The 20,295-nt window shown below is 44.4% G+C and overlaps 1 protein-coding gene across 2 annotated transcripts in view; it reads left to right on the top strand.

Annotated features, from left to right (window-relative positions):
- Positions 1-17,743: 17,743 nt before the first annotated feature.
- The window catches only part of LOC122542620 (potassium voltage-gated channel subfamily KQT member 5-like), a 237,475-nt gene continuing 234,923 nt past the window's right edge, over positions 17,744-20,295 (top strand). For both annotated transcript variants that reach the window (XM_043680603.1, XM_043680594.1), the window contains exon 1: positions 17,744-18,111. In XM_043680603.1, the coding sequence (XP_043536538.1) occupies positions 17,801-18,111 (311 nt within the window). In that variant the 5' untranslated portion in view covers positions 17,744-17,800. The remainder of the gene's footprint in view (positions 18,112-20,295) is intronic.

Here is a 20,295-nt window from a genome sequence, read left to right as displayed (position 1 = left end):
CACTACAAAGACCAGGATACAGAACATTGCTACAAGACCAAAAGATGGAGGAATAGAATGGGCTGTTCGGTCCATCCACTCTGCTCTGCCATTCAATGAGATCACGGTTGATCTGACAATCCTCAACTCCTCTCTTTTGCTTTTTCCCATAACCCTTAGTTACTTTGCTGATTAAAAATCTGTCTCAGCCTTGAATGTACTTAATGATCCAGCTTCGACAGCCTCTGCTGTAAAGAATTTCACAGATTCATTACACTCTAAGAGAAGAATTCCTCCTCGCCCCTGTCTGAAATGGACAATTCTGAGATTATGCCCTCTGGTCAGAGAGTCATGGAGGTCTACAGCATTGAATAAGGCCCTTTTGTTCACCAAGTCTGTACCAGTCAAAAACAAGCACCTAACTGTTCTAATCCCATTTTCCAGCGCTTGGTCCTGAGTCTTGTTTGGAGAAAGTGAGGACTGCAGATGCTGGAGATCAGAGCTGAAAAATGTGTTGTTGGAAAAGCGCAGCAGGTCAGGCAGCATCCAAGGAGCAGGAGAATCGACGTTTCGGGCATAAGCCTGAAGAAGGGCTTATGCCCGAAACGTCGATTCTCCTGCTCCTTGGATGCTGCCTGACCTGCTGCGCTTTTCCAGCAACACATTTTTCAGCCCTGAGTCTTGTATGCCTTGGGCATCACAAGTGCACATCTAAACTACCTTTTAAATGTTATGAGAGTTTTTATCTCTATCATCCTTACAGGCAGTGAGTTTCACATTCCTAACATCTTCTGCTTGAATTTCTTTTCCACGTCCCTTCTAAACTTCCTGCCCCTTACCTGAAATCTATGCCCCCGGTCATTGATCTCTCCACCAAGAGGAAATGTTTATTTCTGTTTGCTGTGTAAATGCCCCTTATAATTTTATACATCTCAATTATGTCCCCCCAAATCTCCTCTGTTCCAAGGAAAACAACTCCAGTCTATTCAGTCACTATTCATAATTAAAATTCTCCAGCCCGGGCAACATCCTGGTAAATCTCCTCTGCACCCTCTCCAGCACAACCATTTCCCTCATATAATGTGGAGTCCAGAACTGCCCACTCTAGCTGTGGCCTAACCAACTGTTTATACATTTCCAGAATAACCTCCCTGCTCTTACAACCTATACCTCGGCTAATAAAGGTAATTTTCCCATTTGCCTTCTTAGCCCCTTTATCTACTTGTTCTGCTACCTTCACAACACGGTCCCTCTGATTCTCAGTGTTTGCCAGGGTCCTACCATCCATCATGTATTCCCTCACCTGATTTCTCCGGCCCAATTTATTTACATTTATTCAGGTTAAATTCTGATTGCCACCGATCCTTAAGATGTCAGAGAATTTGGCAGGTTCTGACCCACCTAAGATTGAAAACCTACTCTAACTCCTGGCTAAACATAAAACTCAAACTTCAGTTCACCACTGACACCCCCTCCATCACAACATCCCCAGTCTTCGACATCCACTTGGCTCCAACACATTGTCCCAGTAAAGCAATGCCACCCTGCCAAATCTGACAGCCTTTCCCTCAACCTGACCCTTTGGATCCAATACCCACCTGTCTCTAGATTAATAATCAGTGATAATAACAGATACTAGGCTATTGCCTCCCCACTTATCCTGCACACTTATACTTCCTCAGTCACTGTCAAAGTGGCTTTGGGACCTCTCACTTCTGAAAAAGGAGCTGCAAGTGTCATTAAAAGCAGCCACGTATTGGCTTTCAACATAACTCCTGCACTGAATGAATTTCTGCATGTTTCCCTTTGATGGCTGCAGTTGAGACAGACCAGACTTAGAATCTTGGCTGGAGAAAAAAGGTATATAATTGGGCAATTTTGAAGAAGACTACCTTTGGTTGAATATGTTCTGATGGTGAATGAAATATCTCCACCATTGTATTTCCTCAGAGGTTGATGGCATTTTTGCATGGACCAATGTCAATGGAAAGGCTGCTTCCTCAATTCTTCTGGGAAGAAGGAATAAACTGGCTGTCTCACTCATAGTGTGAGGATTTTTTAAATCTCAGCTATCATTTTAACTGCTGCTTAACTCAATACTTTGCTGGTAACCCAGTTATTTCTCTGGTAACTCAGTTATTTCTCTGGTAACCCAGTTATTTCTCTAGTAACTCAGAGAAATAGTTGAAGATTGCCCAAACTTATTGAAACCAAATTGTCATCATTTTCTATGAGCCATGGTGTAGATAGTCAGTTAGTTATTATTATGAACCAGTGACTCAGTAAAACAGAGTAAAGAATTAGACCTAATAATAACAGCCTTAATCAGAATATTAGAGCCACGAATCTATGACTAATGCTGAGATACTGTGACAGAATAATCTATCTTTGTGTACTGGTTCACAGAGAGTAACCCATAAGATCCTCTTCCCATTTCCTACCTGGTGTTCCACAAGAAAACCTTGGGTGTGGCTGTACGTTCAGAGCACTATCTGGCACCACTGAGTTTCAGATTACTGCTCTGAGTAAATGGAATGAAGACTCGAACATCCCACCAGTTCCTGTGGCTTCAATGAAACAGTTAAGAATTAAACTTTTTTTAAATCATTCACTTATTCCTGTCACTTGCTAGGACAGCATTCATTGTCATTAGAAGATGGTGGCAAGCTGCCTTCTTGAACTGCTGCAACCTATAGTGACTGAGTACATTCACAGTGTTCTTAGGTGGGAAGCTTCAGAGTTTTGACTTGGCTACAGTGAGGGAAAGGCAATATAGCTCCAAACCTGTGTGTTCTGTAGCATTAGAGAGGCAAAAATAAGGGGTATCATGGATTTTTGTATTTGGTTCCCTCTATTCTAGCTCTTAGTAAATCAGTCACTATGATGTTATTCCTTCATGAATCATTTTCAAATTGTGGGGTTGATTAAATTCTTAGTATGAAATCTCAATTAAAAAGACAAAGGATCACAAATAGAATCGCTGCAGAATACATAGACCTCAAAATATTGTCAAGCCAACACCAAACTCAAAGTCTCCTTCTCCACAGTTTGTTACATTTTTGCTGGCACACATTGAACCTTTGTGAAAGATAACTGACTGGTTCTTCATTCCCCATCATCTCCTGTAATGACACCACCATCACTGGCAACGACAGGTAGTTTAAGTTGTTCAGCATAATTTAGTGCTGTTGAAACTTGGGTTCAATCAGTACAGCTTTCATGCTCTGACATTCCTCTGCACATTCAAACAGCATATTTCTCTTTAACAAGCTTCTCAATGGATCAACACTGTGCTCAAATTCGGAACAAACTCCCAATAAAATCCATTCATGTCCATGTGCTTTAAGATTTCTCAGTTCGTCTTAAAATTTCAAGATATCATTTATTTTTAGTTCTCTAGATGCTACTTCACCTTGTTCTACAGTATGGCACAACCAGTCACTTTTGCTTTGGCAAATTCACCTTTAGAAATGTTTATGACTGAATTGGTTCTTTGTAACCAATCAAAGAATTTGTTTAAGTGTTGTAAATGTAACCTACACCTTGTTCATTTTCAAATGACTGTCTAATTCCCTTTTAAATGTCACAATTGAGCCCATCTCCAATAAAACCCAGGCAGTGCATTCTGTACCCTAACTACTCACTGCATGAAAAAATCTTTCCTCACTTCTGCTTCAGTCACTAATTATCTTAAATCCATGTCCTCTCCTTCTCCATCCTTTCATGAGTGGGAACATTTTCTCCCTATTGACCATGTCCAGGCCTCTCATGGTTTTGAAAACTTCAATCAGATGTTCTCTTAGCCTTTCCTTCTCCATGAAAAACATTCCTAACTTTTCCAATCGATCTTCCTAACTGAAATTCCTCATCCCTGAAGCCAGGGATGTGATTGCAAGGGAATCTTTTCTTCATTCTCTCCAATGCCTTTACATTTTTCCTAAAGTGTGATGCAGAGAACAGGATGTAATTCTCCAGCTGAGGCCAAACAGTGTTTCATATAAGTTCAACATAACCTTCTGGCTCTATTACCCTATATCCCTAGTAAAAAGTCCTGAGATACTGCATGTTTTATTAATAATTTTTCAATATGTCCTGTCACCTTTAATGAGTTTATCTACACCCAGATGCCCTGCTCCTGCATTTCCTTTTGAACTCTGTCCTTTAGTTTGTTTTGTCCTGCATGTTTCTTGCACAAAAATTTATCACATCACACTTCTCTGTATTGAACTGCATTAGCCGCTTACCTGCCCCACTCCACTAAGTTGTTTATTTTGTTCTGATGTTTGACTGTTGTTTCTCAAGTTGCAAAACCCAGAGGTCAGGTTTCTTCAACAGAGAATTATTGAGAACATGCGAAATGTCCTGGAGTTGCCACATAGCACAGGATGCTTTGAGATTAGATAGCTCTGCCATTCCTTTAGCAATTAATAATTGTATAAAAATAAGTAATAATTAATCTTGTTACTGCGAACACAAACTTTATCAATGTGAATGCACGTAAAAAGTTCCATTAAACCTGACAAGTATTAATAATTAACAACTATTAATGAAACCTTCCTAATAGAGATGGAAATTATTAATACCTAAAATACTTCCTCACTGCAATCAGCTTTAATTGTAAAACAGATTCAAAACTACACAAAAAAAAATCACTAGTTACGCATTTGCTCCTTATTATCAAAACTTAATCCCAAAGTTGTAGGGATTCAGTTCCTATACAGCAATACTCACAATGAAGCGATTTCTAGCTTTCAATTCATATTTAAAGCTGATTTGATTTCTATCCAGTGTGTTCAAGCTAATCAATCCCACAAGTACTAATTCTTAGATCTTCAAGAGTAATGTAACCATTCCACAGGGAAGAAGCTGCCTGAGAATGTTACCTATCTCTAAATGGGCTTTCTTAATTTTAATAAGCCTAAACATCTATAGGTGTTATAGGTTCTACAGACCATAGAGATCTACAGGAGAGAAAAAGACCCTTTGGCCATTGAGTCTGTGCTGGTCAAGCAACAACAACCAAACTGCTTTAATTCCATTTTCCAGCGTTTGGCCCATAGCTCTTTATGCCCTGGCATTGTAAGGGCAAATCTTAAATGCTATGAGGATTTCTGCCTCTACCACCTTTACAGGCAACAAGTTCCAGATCCCCACCACCTTCTGGGTGAAAATTGTTCTCCTCACATCCCCTCTGAAGTCTCTCCAGTCCACTCAATGTTCTGGTAAATCTCCCTTAAAATCACATCCCTCATATAATGTGGATTCCAGAACTGCACACAATACTGTAACTGTTACCGAGCCAACATTTTATACAGTTTCAGCATAAGCTCCCTGCTCTTCAACTCTATGCCTCAGCTAATAGAGACTTTGTACTCAGCTAATAAAGTATCCCATATCTCATCTTAACTAGTTTATCTCCTTGAGCTGCTACCTTAAGAGACCGGTGACATACTCACCGAGATCCGTCTGGTCCTCAAGGCTTCCCAGGGTCCAATTGTTCATCATATATTCCCTCACCTTGTTTGTTCTGCCAAGTACGTCACCTCATACTTGTGTGGTCCTGACTATTATAAAGATTTGTGATTTCTCCAATCAGATTATACAATTCCCCATTCAAGGTGCAAGTAAGAGAAAAGAGAGCTTGTTTTAGTTGTAACAGATCAAAGCATAAATGAGACAATTGACTAACTTTCCAACATTAATGATAGAAAATAACAAGCAATATACTTTAAGTGGAAAGGTGAACTGTAATACTGAGTCTAAAAGAATCGAATTTGATATTATTTCTAATTATTCGAGAGCATCTAAAAATATTTCAGAATGCAAAACTTTTCAGGAAGGTGTTAGCATCATGGCATTGTCACTAATAACCCAGAGACCCAAGTAATCCGCTAGAGACCTGAGTTTGAATCCCATCATCGCAGATGGTGGAATTTGAAATGTATAAAATCTGGAATTAGATGTACAAACTCCATGAAGACTCATTGAACCGGTCAAAAATGGGCAAGTAAACATCCTGATACCACATTCCCCCCAATCAGCTGATTGATCAGTACTTCTTCATGAAGAGCATCACTTGGATTTAGCACTGAAGGTGGGAAAGGTACAGAATATATTCTGATTGAGAACTTTAATTTCCACAACCAAGAGTAGCTCAGCAACATCACTATCGACTGAGCTAGTGAAATCTTAAAGAGTATAGAGGTTAGATTATATAATGAATGGACCATATCAAAGCTCTGCAGTCCTGCCATATTTAGTTCTGAATGGTGGTGAACAATTAAACAACTTAATCCACAACCATCCCCATCCTCAATAATGGGGGAGCTCCACAGATCAGTACAAAGGGCAAGTGGATGATTCAACTTGGCCTCCCAAGGAAATCTGTAGCATTACAGATACCGGTCTTCAGACAACTCTATTTATTCCATGTGAAATCAAGAAAGAAATAGTAAGGGCACTGGTCACTGCAAAGGCTGTAGGGCCTAACAATATTCTAGCAATTGTACTGAAGACCTGTGCTCCAGAACTTGCATCTCCCCTAGCCAAGGTGTTCCAGCAAAGAAAAACAGTAGCATCTACCCCAATAATGTGAAAGCTTGCCCAGGGATATCCTGTAAACAGAAAAGGGTGGCACAGTGGCTCAGTGGTTAGCACTGCTGCCTCACAATGCCAGGGACCCAGGTTCAATTCCAGCCTTGGGCGACTATCTGTGTGGAGTTTGCACATTCTCCCTATGTCTGCGTGGGTTTCATCTGGGTGCTCCGGTTTCCCCCCACAATCCAAAGATGTGCAGGTCAGGTGAATTGGCCATGCTAAATTGCCCATAGTGTTAGGTGCATTAGTCAGAGGTAATGTAAGGGAAATGGGTCTGGGTGGATTACTCTTTGGAGGGTCGGTGTGGACTTGTTGGGCCGAAGGGCCTGTTTCCACACTGTAGGGCATCAAATCTAATCTAATCTTAAAGAAAGGATAAATACAATCTGGCTAATTAACACCCCATCAGTCTACTCTTGAGCATTGGTAAAGTGATGAAATGTGTCACCAACGGGTGCTATCAATCAGTGTCTGCTTAGCATTAACCTGCTCGCTGATGCACAGTTTGTGTTCCACTAGGGCTACTCAGCTCCTGGCCTCATTACAGCTTTGGTTCAAACATGGACAAAAGAGCTGATTTCCTGAGGTGAGAGTGACTGCCCTTTACATCAAAGACGCATTTGACCAGGTATGGCATCACACAGTCCTACAAAAGTGGTGTCAGTGGAAATCAGGGAGAACAAATCTCTGCTGGGTGGAATTATATCGAGCACAAAGGAAGATTATTATATTTGTGAGTGATCAGTCATCTTAACCCTGGAACATCATTGAAGAAATTCCTCATTTGGTTTGTGAATGGCTTTCCATCTATCAGTAGGTCAGAAGTAGAAATATTCTGTGCTGACTGCACAACGTTCAGCACAATTATCACCTCCTCGGTTACCGAAGCAACCCAAATACAGCAAGACCTTGGCAACATCCAGGGCTGGCAAGTGGTAAGTACTATTCATGCCACACAAGTGCCAGGCAATGACCACCTCCAACAAGAGAGTATCTATGCATTTTCCCCTGACATTCAATGGCACTACCATCACTGAATCCTCCACCATCCTGGATGTTATCATTGACCCAAAACTGAACTGGACATACAGTGGCTTCAAGAGCAAGTCACAGGCTAGGAATTCTGTGCTAATTAACTCCCCCTGACTTCCCAAAGACTATCCAATATCTATAGGGCACAGTTAAGGAGTGTGATGCAATATTCTCCATCTGCCTGGATAAGTGCTGCTCCAACAACATTCAAGAAGCTTGACAAAGCAACCCGTTTCATTGGCATTAATGAATATTCACCCACTCCACACCAATGGCAACAGAGTCTGCCATCTGCACAATGCATGGCAGAAATTCATCAAGGCTCCTTAGACAGCACCTTCAAAAGCCCATGACCATCAGCATCTGGGACAAGACCAGCAGGTACATGCGGATACCATCACATCAAATCTCTCAACATCTTGACTTGGAAACACACCATTCACAGTCACAGGGTCAAAGTCTTGGTACTCCATCTTTAATAGCATTGTGGATATACCTACACCAAATGGATGCAGTGGTCAAAACTTCGAAAGGAATCTTCTGGAAATAATTAAAGAATAATATTAAATGATACAACAACAGGTGAAAGTGGATTGAACATATACAGAGGCTTAACATTCTCATTTGTAAAGTAGAAAGCATCTGAGAGTGTAAAAATAATACCTTTCACCAAAACTTCAGAAATATTAAGATTATACTTCTCAAAAGATAATTTCTTCCACCAGATGTATTACTTGTTTGGAGCTTTAAGATAAAACTTTACTGTAAATGTTGATGGATATTCCACTGCTACTTTTTTTTGGTTGTTTTACTCGTTCAGGTGCTGAGGGGAAGTGGATGTCACTGACTGGCTCACATCAAGTTGCTGTTGATAAGTTGTCAGTGAGCTGCCATCTTGAACCGCTGAAGTTCCACGTGCTGTAGATTGACACACAATGCCTTTAGGGAGGAATTTCCAGGATCAGTGATATATTTCCAAGTCAGGATGGTGAGTGTTTTGGAGGGGACTTGCAGCTGGTAGCTCTCCCATATATCTGCTGCCCTGTTCTTTGAGATGCAAGTGTTTGTGGGTTTGAAAATGCCTTCCAAGGATCTTTGTTGAATTTTTGCAGTACATCTTATAGGTGATACACCTTGCTACTACTGAACCTCAATGGTGGAGGAAGTGGATGCTTGTCCATGTGGTGATGATCAAGCAAATTGCTTTGTCTTGGATGGTTTCAAGTTTCTTGAGTGTTGTTAGAGTTGCACCCATTCAGGCAAGTGGGGAGTTTTCCAACACACTCCAGGATTGTGCCTTGTAGATGGTGGCACAGTTTGGGGAATCAGCCCCTGACCTGTTCTTGTAGCAATTGTGTTTATGTAGTTAGTCCATTGTTTGTGGTCAATGATAACCCTGAGAATGTCGATAGATGGGGATTCTGTGATGGTGCCACAATTGAATGTCAAGGAACGGTGGTTAGTTTGTCTCTTATTGGAGATGGTTATTGCCTGGTATTTGTGTGGCATGAATGTTACTTGCCAATTGTCAGCCCAAGCCTGACTATTGTCCAGATCTTGTTGCATTTGACCACAGACTGCTTCAGTGTCAGAGCTGAACACTGTGCAATCATCGGCAGACATTCCCACTTCTGACCTTATGATGGAGGGAAGGTTATTGATAAAGCAGCTGAAGATGGTTGGGCCTAGGACATTATCCTGAGGAACTCCTACGGAGATATCCTAGAGGTGAGATGACTGATCTCCAACAACCACAATCAGCTTCCAAGTTGCCAGGTATGACTCCAACCAGTGGAGAGTTTGTCCCTTGATTCCCATTGATTCCTGTTTTGCTGAGGCTCCTTGATGCCACACTTGGTCAAATGCAGCCTTGATACCAAGGGTTGTCACTCTCACCTCCCCTCTGGAATTCAACTCTTTTGTCCACGTTTGAACCAAGGCTGTAAAAAGGTCAGGAGCTGAGTGACCCTAGCGGCACCTAAACAAGGCGTCACTGAGCAGGTGTTGCCTGATAGCACTGTTGATGATACTATCCATCACTTTAGTACATAGAACAGTACAGCACAGTACAGGCCCTTCAGTCCATGATATTGTGCCAAGCATTTATCTTAATCTATGGTCAACCTAACCTACACACCCCTCAATTTACTACAGTCCATATATATTCGTCCAGTTGTCGCTTAAATGTCCCTAGTATCTCTGACTCCACTACCACCGCTGGCAGTGCATTCCACACACCCACCACTCTTCATTGATGATTTAAAGTAAACTGCTGGGCAATTGGCAAAGTTGGATTTGTCCTGCATTTCATGTACAGGATACACCTAGTCATTTTACACTTTGTCAGGTGGTTGCCAGTATTGTCACGGTACTTGGACTGTGTGAGGCTCTTCCAATACAGTTACAATATTGGCAACTACCTGAAAGTAGGCAAGGTAGCGGCAAATTCTGGAGCAAAAAGCCTTCAGTACTATTGCCAGAATGTTGTCAGGCCCCACAGCCCTTGAAGTAGCCAGGACCTCCAATTGTTTCTTGATATCACATGGAGTGAAACAAATTGGCTTAAGATTGGTTTCTATGATACTTGCCCTATTGGAGGAGGCCAAAATGGATAATCCAGTTGGTACTTCTGGCTGAAAATTGCTGCAAAAGCTCCAGCCTTATCTTTTCCATCATTGAGGATGGGGATGTTTGTGGAGCCTCCTCCGCCAATGAGTTGTTTAAATATTCTACCATCATTCATCACTGGTTGTGGCAGGACTGCAGAGCTTACATCAGATCCGTTGGTGTGAGATTGCTGAGCTCTGTCTATCACTTGCTTATACTGTTTGCCATGCAAGTAGTCTTTTTTGGTAGCTTCATGGGTACCAAACTAATTTTTAAATATATCTGGTGCTGCTCCCAGCATGCCCTCCTGCATTCTCCATTGAACCAGGCTTGATCCCCTAACTTGATGGTTATGGTTGAGTGGGGGATACCATGAGGTTGTAGATTGTGTTTGAGTGCAATTCTGCTGCTTTTGATGGTTCACAGCCCCTCACAGATGCCCAGATTTGAGTTGCTGGATCTTTTCAATACCTGTCCCATTTAGCATAATGATTGTGCCACACAACACGATGGAGGTTATTCTCAATGTGAAGGCGGAACTTCGTTTCCACAAGGACTGTGTGATGGTCACACTTACCCATACTCTCATGCATATATGCATCTGCAACTGGCAGATTGGTAAGGATGAGGACAAGTATGTTCTTCCCTCTTGTTGGTTCCCTCATCCCCTGCTGCAAACCCAGACTAGCAGCTATGTCCTTTAGGACCCAACCAGCTGGATCAGTAGCACTGCTGGTGTAACTGTGATAAGTATCTTTGCCATCTCTTGTCAGTTGAATGTTCCAGGTTTCGAGGTTTCATCATTTCTCCTGCAGTTGACATTTTATTTTTATGGCTAAATATGACAGTGCCTGTCATTAACACACGTCAGCAATCCAGTGCACTATTTAATCCTGTAATGCATTCATCACTTTGAAACATGTAATTCTGCTTTTATTTCTTTGCTGTTACTAAAAGGAAACGAGTTGCAGTGAAAGAGTGTGTCCTGGGTTTTGTTTCATGGCAGTGGAATAGGCAATGAAGAAGTTGGCATCCTGACAGGAAAACTGCATTGTGCACATACAGTCAGGAAGACAGGGTGGGAAGACATTGGTCAAGGTGAAGAGTTTTCCCAATGTTAGCAAAGTCATATTGAAACCAATGTTGGAGCTGTGTTGGAGAATTGTACCTCACTGTTTTTATGACCATAAAAAAAAAAGGATAGCTGCCCAGACAGCCACAGCATTATCTTGAAGGGAGTTCCAGGGAAGACATATCTGAAGACGGCTTCAAACAGGACAGTGATGCCATTAATTGAATGGGCCAAAACAGATATTCCCTATAATGGCACAATATAGCCAGAGAAGGTGCATAACATCCCTGGGAAAAGGGACTTGCTGGTCCAGCTAGGTGGCACAGTTAGCTCACCTGCTCTGAAATCATACCTACAGAACTGTTGATGGATTGACTACCTAAGGCAGACTCTGGAGGTGGGGGGGGGGGGCGCGGTTTGTGGGATTTCAAAGTAACAAGTGTCACTAAGAGTACATAGTGTTGCTAAGGAATAAAATAATGAGGTGCCCCATTAAGTGTAACTGCATCCAAACTGTTGTAGAAGTTCTTGTAGTTCAGTGGCAGTGTCCCAACCCCTGATCTAGGAGGCCTGAGTTCAAGTCCTACTTCCTCGATTGCAACATTTAAGAGGCATTTGGATGGGTATATGAATAGGAAGGGTTTGGAGGGATATGGGCCGGGTGCTGGCAGGTGGGACTAGATTGGGTTGGGATATATGGTCGGCATGGACAGGTTGGACCGAAGGGTCTGTTTCCATGCTGTACGACTCTATGATTCTAAGTCATAGCTTTGCTAAACAGGTCGTTGCAAAAACAAAAGCAAGTTATTCTGTCCAGTCAATACCTAGGTCAGAACCTTTAGGTCCAGCCAGGCATTTTGTTTTACATGCCATGTTGCTTTCCAGACCTGTATTCCAGTAATTAAACTGTTGCTTCGACCCTTTTATTTTCTGTGCTCAGCATTGGTCAATTTCCACCTAATTAATATGTATTTGTGGGCCATCTCCATGCCCTCTTCTCGGTATATCCTCAGTTCAAAGTGGATCATTCTGATGGTTTCTGCTGGCTGTAATGGAGTCTTTAATGATTAGCTCTTTGTTCTCCATGAATCTTTACCTTGAAATGTTTTAATATTTATGTGTGCCCTACCTAATTAGACATACACATTTCTCAACTAAAGTTATATTTGCAACCAGATTTCAGTACAATCAGTCAAACAATGTATAATATTTCTGAGACATCATTCCTGGATTTGTGCTCCTAATACAAATCTCCGCAAGTAGCAATCATAATTCCGAACGCAATGTCTCTGCCATCAGTCCAGAAAACTTTGGAAGCCTTGCTCTCTACTGTCCATGATTTATTTTATAGCCTTAAAGTTTTATGACATCTCTCTCTCTCTCTTTTTCTCTGTGCCTCTTTCACTCTTTTAGAACTTAGTGTGATTTAATAACTCAGCCGGAAATCTGAATTAAAACTCAAAAATGCTGGAAATACTCAGCAGGGTGGGAACATCCATGCAGACAGAATCAGAGCTAACATTTCAGACTGGCAACCTTTCTGACAGACTTTTGACTTAGCAACATCAAAAATCCTCAGAACATAAGAACAGGATCAGATCATTCAGTCCTTCAAGGCTACGCCATTATTCAAACAGATCATGGCTAATCATTTATCTCAGCACCATTCTCCCACATTATCTCCATGATAGACTGTGACATGGTCACACAGCAGCTGGGCATTGAGGGCATGTTATCCCCTTGGTCGTGCTGTTGCACCTCAGTGTTGGCATGCCACATCGGCAAAGTGATCTGCAAGCTGTCAGTAGTCCCTGCACACCATGTGGAAACCAACAATCCTCACAGTCACATACTCACTCTGTTCCTCTCTCCACAATTGCTGCCAGACCTGCTGAGGTTTTCCAGATTTCCCTGTGTTTGTTTTACTAATTTCACGCACTGCTCACTGGCAAGAGGAAATATATTCTACTCCCATTGTATTGAAGGTGCAGTGAACACCTTATGTAACACTAGATGGTCAAATATCATATTCAACCTGGGAGACACTCAGCCTTTGACTGAGATATGGCAAGAAGTATTTACGTCATTGATAGGCAGTGACCATCTCCAATCAGAGAGGCTAAAGACCTATTTGTCAGATTATTAGAACAGACTGCCCCAGCATCGCAATCCCTTGGACTACCATTGACCAGAATCTTAACTGTTTTAACCTGGTTTAACCTATCAGGTCAGGTCAGGGATTCTGTGGAAAAAAAACTCACTTCCTGGCTGCCCAAAACCTGTCCACTGTCTGAGACAGGTTAGGAGTATGATGGAAAACTCTCCTCTTGCTTGGACAGGTGAGCCCCCAATGGGGCAGCACGGTGGTTCAGTGGTTAGCACTGCTGCCTCACAGGTTCGATTCCAGCCTCAGGCGACTGCCTGTGTGAAAATTGCACATTCTCCCCGTGTCTGTGTGGGTTTCCTCCGGGTGCTCTGGTTTCCTCCCACAGTCACAAAGATGTGCAGGTCAGGTGAATTGGCCATGCTAAATTGCCCGTAGGTTAGGTGCGTTAGTCAGAGGGAAATGGGTCTGGGTGGGTTACTCTTCGGAGGGTCAGTGTGGACTTCTAACCTAATCTAATAACACTCAAAGACTTGTCCTGATCTAGGATGAAACAGCCCCACTTGATTGGCAGCCCATCCATCAACTCAAACAGTTACTCTATCCACCACCGTTGTCTGGAGTACCTGCAGGCAATGTGGTCTATAAGATGAACTGGATCAACTCAGTGAGACACCATTCTCTGAACCCAGGGGGTCTCTCAATAGAAGAGCGGCAAGGGCAGGGGAACACCACCACCTCCAAGTCACAAATCATCCTGACTCGGAAATATAACACTCACGAGTGTATGCCACGTTTACACGGTGCAGTGATAAGTTATAGCTGAAACTGATGGGCGATAGCTGAGCTAGTTTAAATGAGGGCTTCCGAATTGCAGCTAGCGGTGGAGTGACAGCAATGGCTGGGTTTCTCCACTAGAGGGCGAGCTGATCCAGGCTGGTCCAGGTGAGCTGCACTGAAGCCGGAAATTTCCAGGTCAACGTCTCAGAGCTCAGTAAGCAAACACACCACAGCAGCATCACCCCAAACACAGGGCCCTGTTTGGAATGATGCTCACCAGCAAACGAAATAGGACAAAGACGCTTCATTGGCTGTGCAGATTATGCTTGGACTTGCCTTAAAGAATTAGGGGACAATACGCTCCTTTCAAAAGCAATTAGCTATGTGTAAAATGCTGGCCAGATATTGACAGTCATTTCTCATAAAGTCCACTTCCTGCATCCATCAGAACCGTCTCCTCAAACATTCCCAGAATTCGCCATTTCGGATTTTCTTTTTAACATTCTTTAAGTTTTTTCTGAGTTGAAGCGTATTTTTTAGCTTTTGCAGTGATGGGTTTATTACATTGTGAGATGAGTATTAAGTCCTGACTCACCAAGTGAGTAATCTTCATCTGGTCCAAAATGTTGTGACATAGTCTGAATATTGCAGGCTGGGATAGCCTTTTGCTCTATTTTGTTGTTACAAACATTTATTTGTTGAAAACAAAACTCTAAAATTAAAAGCACTGTCATTCCTCCCTGGGAAATGCGGAGAACCACAATGGGAGATCAGCTAAATCAGAAAAAAAAGACTCAGCTTTGATTTTAGAAGATTGAAGGACGATGATGAAGTGAAAGGTTTGTGTATAAATTTATGATTTGGAGGAGCCGGTATTGGACTGGGGTGGACAAAGTTTAAAATCACACAACACCAGACATAGTCCAACAGGTTTACTTGGAGGCATTAGCTTTCAGAGCGCTGTTTCTTCAACAGGTGGTTGTGTTAAATTAGTCTGAGTTGGTTAACTCAGGGAGCTGCTGAGAGCAAGGGAAGTTACAAAGGGATTAGTGAAGAGTTATGGGCACTGCAGTATTCTTATTTCTAACATGGAGTGCAAGTGTCAGTTCACACCATCCAGGCTTCACAGGGATCAGTGACAAGCTGACTGGGCGCTGTACTTCAAGTTTTAACAGTTACAGCTGAAACTTTAAATGGAAGCTTCTGAATCGAAGTGACAGCAATGGCTGGATTTCTCCACCAGAGGGCGAGTTGATCCCGCACTCTCCCCCAGGCTGGTCCAGGTGAGCTGCACTGAACCCGGAAATGTCCAGGTTAATGTCTCAGAGCTGAGTAAGCAGACACACCGCTGCAGCTTCAACTCAAACCCAGAGCCCTGTTTGCAGTGATGCTCATCAACAAACTAAACAGGACAAAGACACCTCACTGGCCAAGCTTGGAATTGCCCTAAAGTATTTGGGAACAACGTGTCTCTGTACAACAACTATAAATGCACACATTATATAGAAGTGGCATTAACTCACTTTCAAACAGTTAATTGATATACCTTGATTTAAATGTACAACTATTTATGCAACGCACCATTTTTTCTGAAAAGGTTACTCTTTAATACATTTACATGTACTGTAATCATTTCAGTCACGGCGATATTAACCTTTAGTGAAGTTATGTCACACATTTTCTAGCAACTTTCCGCAATTGTGTTTAACAAAGTCTGTGCCTGAGCGCAACAGATTCAGCTCAGTGCAAACCATCCGGGATCTGACTGAGTGGCACAAAGTCAAGTTGGAGGGGCTGAAAGGCCTGATACTATCCCAAAGTTTCAATTCCCGAAGGTCTGGCCGGAAGGCAGGGCGGGAGGAGTTTGCAGCAAGGTTAAGGAGGCGTGTGGCGGTAGAAGCGGGCAGAGTGGCTCCTGGCCTGAGCTCGGGCTGTGCCCAGTGAATTGTTGGCGCCTCTCTCAGCAGCTGTCACCCGGGGAGGGTGGGGTGGGGGAGAAAGGCTTGTAGCCTTCAGGTGCTGAGTCTATCCCGGACACTGCAGAGCCTTGGAAAGCGGCTCCCTCCTGTTCAGAACACTCGATGGACAGACTGGGTCAGAAATCTCACTCGGAAACGGTGCACAACCAGCTGGACTTACCAAGGCGAAGGCACAGCCGCTGACCAGGGACAGCGCACACTAGCCCGCGGAAAGTGTCCCTTAAATCCTGGCCTCACGTTGAAATGCCGCTCTGGAAAGGGAAACTGTCTCAAGCGCAGGGACTCCGGGATTCCGACAAGGCAGGTCTATTGGCAGCTACTCACTGTCTGTGAACCACCGAGAACTCAGTGGGATCCCACTGAGGCTACAGTTATTCAGGAGCTGAGCCACTTGGGTGGAGAGACCAGGAGGGGGTTTGGTAAGGGCACAGACCGAGGGTAGAGAGGTCAGTGTTAAGGAACTGCATAGACACACATACACGCAGGTATAATCACACACAGATACACATACAGACACAGATACACACACAGATACACATACACACAGATACAAACATACAGGCATTGATACACAGATACACATACACACATACACATACAGGCATAGATACACACACAAATACACACACAGATACACACACACACACAAATGCAGATTGGTCCATTCATTAGCAGTGGAGGTCGGAAGACAGAGCCGAGATCAGAGAAAGCCCGGGCTGGAGAGATTCCCAACAATAAACTTTGGTGTGTGTCAGTTCTCCAGAACTAGCGACTTCCGAGGACAGTATGCAATTCCTCCACCGCGGGAACTGAGGATTGAAGTCTCAACTTGCAGTCATCTCGAGAAGGGAGTGAGCTGCAGCCGAGCTGCCTGCAGACTGGGAGCTAGCCCCGGGGAGGCTGGGAGAGAGTGGCCGGAGGCGGGTTCAGAGCAGCAGGAGCAGGAGCAGCCCTCCGTGTGTGTGTGTGGCTGTGTGAGAGTGTGTGTGTGTCTCTCTCTCCCTGTGTGTCTCTCTCTGTCTGTGTCTCTGTCTCTCTCCGCCTGTGTCTCTGTGTGTCTCTGTCTCTCTCCCTGTGTGTGTATCTCTCTCTGTGTGTGTCTCTCTCTGCGACTGTGTGTCTCTCTGTGTCTGTGCCTCTCTGTCTCTGTGTGTGTGTCTCTCTCTGTGTGTCTCTCTCTCTGCGACTGTGTGTCTCTCTCTGTGTCTGTGCCTCTCTGTCTCTGTGTGTGTGTCTCTCTCTGTGTGTCTCTCTCTCTGCGACTGTGTGTCTCTCTCTGTGTCTGTGCCTCTCTGTCTCTGTGTGTGTGTCTCTCTCTCTGTGTGTCTCTCTCTCTGCGACTGTGTGTCTCTCTCTGTGTCTGTGCCTCTCTGTCTCTGTGTGTGTGTCTCTCTCTCTGTGTGTCTCTCTCTCTGCGACTGTGTGTCTCTCTCTGTGTCTGTGCCTCTCTGTCTCTGTGTGTGTGTCTCTCTCTCTGTGTGTCTCTCTCTCTGCGCGACTGTGTGTCTCTCTGTGTCTGTGCCTCTCTGTCTCTGTGTGTGTGTCTCTCTCTCTCTCTGTGTCTCTCTCTGCGACTGTGTGTCTCTCTCTGTCTCTGTGTGTGTGTGTGTATCTGTGTGTGACTGCCGCCGGCCCCATGTCTCAGAGAGCATGGCCCGCAATGCGAGCCAGGAGGCCGGCCTGGGGATGCCAAGCCCCGCGGCAGCAGCAGCAGCAGGGGGAGGCAGAGTGGAGTTTGTGGGCATGAGGGATGTGGAATCCGCACTGAGAAGACCCACAGGTTTGGACACGGCTGAGTACCGGGCTTTCACCCAGCAAGGCAGCCGCCTGAGTCTGCTGGCCAGCCCGCTGGCGAGAGGCGACTGTCCCCGCAGGAGTGTGAACTACAGGAGGCTGCAAAACCTCATCTACAACGTCCTGGAGAGACCACGGAGCTGCGCCTTCATCTACCACGGCTTTGTGTAAGTGACCCTGTTTGTACTGTCTCCCAGCCTCAGTAACTCCATCCAGCAGTTTGCAAACACTCGGCTCAAACTTCAGGTTATGGGAATGATGTAACTTTCTGGAATGACGGGGGAAAGGATGTTTCTCTCTCTCCCTCTCTCGCTCAGTTATTAGTGCTCAGTTTGAGTGTTATTTTAAGCCATTGCTTTGTATTTCCTGACTACAACCACCCCCACCCCAATCAATCCACAAACATCCCTCTCTCTCGGTGAGGCAACTCTGGTCTGTTGCTTGAATTATATTGAGATCAGAGGTGCTGAGGACTGAGGCAGAAAATCCAGAAACAGTACTGGGCCGTTCTGGGAGCTGGGGAATGGGGGGTGGGGAATGGGGGGGGGGGGGGCGGTTCGAATGTTTCAGATCCCACCCCCTAGAAATGAGAAAGACTATCTGTCTCTCTTGCCACCCTGGGTATCCCCACAAGCTGTTCTGTGAAAGTTGGATTTTTTTTATGTACAGAGCAGCTTTTATCCGCTGGGTGGGTGGAATTCCTTGCCCTATCTATTCCCCAAGGTGGGGAGGAGGGGGTGGTGTTAGGGGGGAGAGACAGGGGAAGATGTGTTTCCCCAGGTTGGTTTTAATTTCTAGGTGAAAACAATGACTGCAGATGCTGGAAACCAGATTCTGGATTAGTGATGCTGGAAGAGCACAGCAGTTCAGGCAGCATCCAAGGAGCAGCGAAATCGACATTTTGGGCAAAAGCCCTTCATCAGATTTCGCTGCTCCTTGGATGCTGCCTGAACTGCTGGTTTTATTTTCTGTTCCGTCCCCATCACTTTCTGGACTGGAGGTGGAGCTCTGTATCACTGCCTTTGGTCCAATTTCTCCCGCTTCCAACTGCACTCCTCCCACCTCCAGGCTACTCACACAAGCGTCTACTTGGTCAGCAGGCTGTTCAAAAGCTGCCCCAACCCCAGCAGCAACTTAACCCGGAACACGCACCACATGCTGGGGGTCACACAGCACGGACACAGACCGTTCGGTCCAACCAGTCCATGCCGACCATGTTACCAAACTCAACCAGTCCCACTTGCCTGTGGATGGTCCATATCCCTGCAAACCTTTCCTGTTCTTAACCAAATGTCTTTTAAACATTGGAACTGTACCCGCATCCTTCACATCCTCGGGAAGTTCATTACTCACACTAAACACTCCCTGGAAAACCAAAATCTCCCTCACGTCTTTTTTAAAAGCATTCTCCTCTCACCTTAAAGCTATGCCCCTAGTCTAGAAACTCTCACCCTAGGCAAAAGACACCTACCATTCACCATATCTGTGCCCCTCATGACTTTATTAACTTCTGTAAAGTCGACCTTCAATCTTCAGTGAGAAAGGTTCCTGCCTCCCTTTATAACTCTATCCCTCCATTCCGGGCACCATCCTTGGAAAACTCTGGTTTGTTAGCAGCATCTGCTGAAGTCCAGCACACTCTTTCTCACCCCTGGCTCCTCCAGTAATTATTTGTTTTTCTGCTCAAGTCTGCAGTACTGCTCCAGCTGGGTCTGGCCTGGAGTTTTGTGCACAGTTCTAGAATTGGCATTTATAGGAGGGAAGTGATTGCACTGGATAGGGTGCGGAAGAGTATCATCAAGTTGCTACCTGGGCTGGACAGTCTCAGTTACGAAGAGAGTTTTTTTTTCTTGGAGAAGGTGAGGACTGCAGATGCTGGAGATCAGAGTCAAAGAGTGTGCGTGCTGGAAAGGCACAGCAGGTCAGGCAGCATTCAAGGGGCAGGGGAGTCAACTTGTTTTCCTTGGAGCAGAGGAGACTGAGGGGGACATGATCGTGATGTATAAAAGTGTTAGGGACATAAGACAGGAAGATAGTTTTCCCCTTGATGGAGTTTTAGAGGGGATGTGAAGGAAAACACCTTCACCCAGAAATTGTTGGGAATCTGGAACTCATTGACTTGAAGGGTGGGAGAGGCAGAAACCCTCATAACATTTAATAAATATTTAGGTGGACACATGCAACTAGAAGTGGCCATGGGTCAAGTGCTGGAAAACAGGATCAGAATAGTTAGGATGTTGCCAGGGTTGGAGGATTTGAGCTGTAGGCAGAGGTTGAACAGGCTGGGGCTGTTTTCCCGGATTGTTCGGAATAGTGACAGAGAGGGGGGTGGGATTGTTCGGAATAGTGAC

Source organism: Chiloscyllium plagiosum, chromosome 3, assembly GCF_004010195.1.
Source record: "Chiloscyllium plagiosum isolate BGI_BamShark_2017 chromosome 3, ASM401019v2, whole genome shotgun sequence".
Taxonomy (NCBI): Eukaryota; Metazoa; Chordata; class Chondrichthyes; order Orectolobiformes; family Hemiscylliidae; genus Chiloscyllium; species Chiloscyllium plagiosum.
The sequence above is the reverse complement of the archived record's forward strand: the minus strand, read 5'-3'. Positions and strand labels throughout refer to the sequence as shown.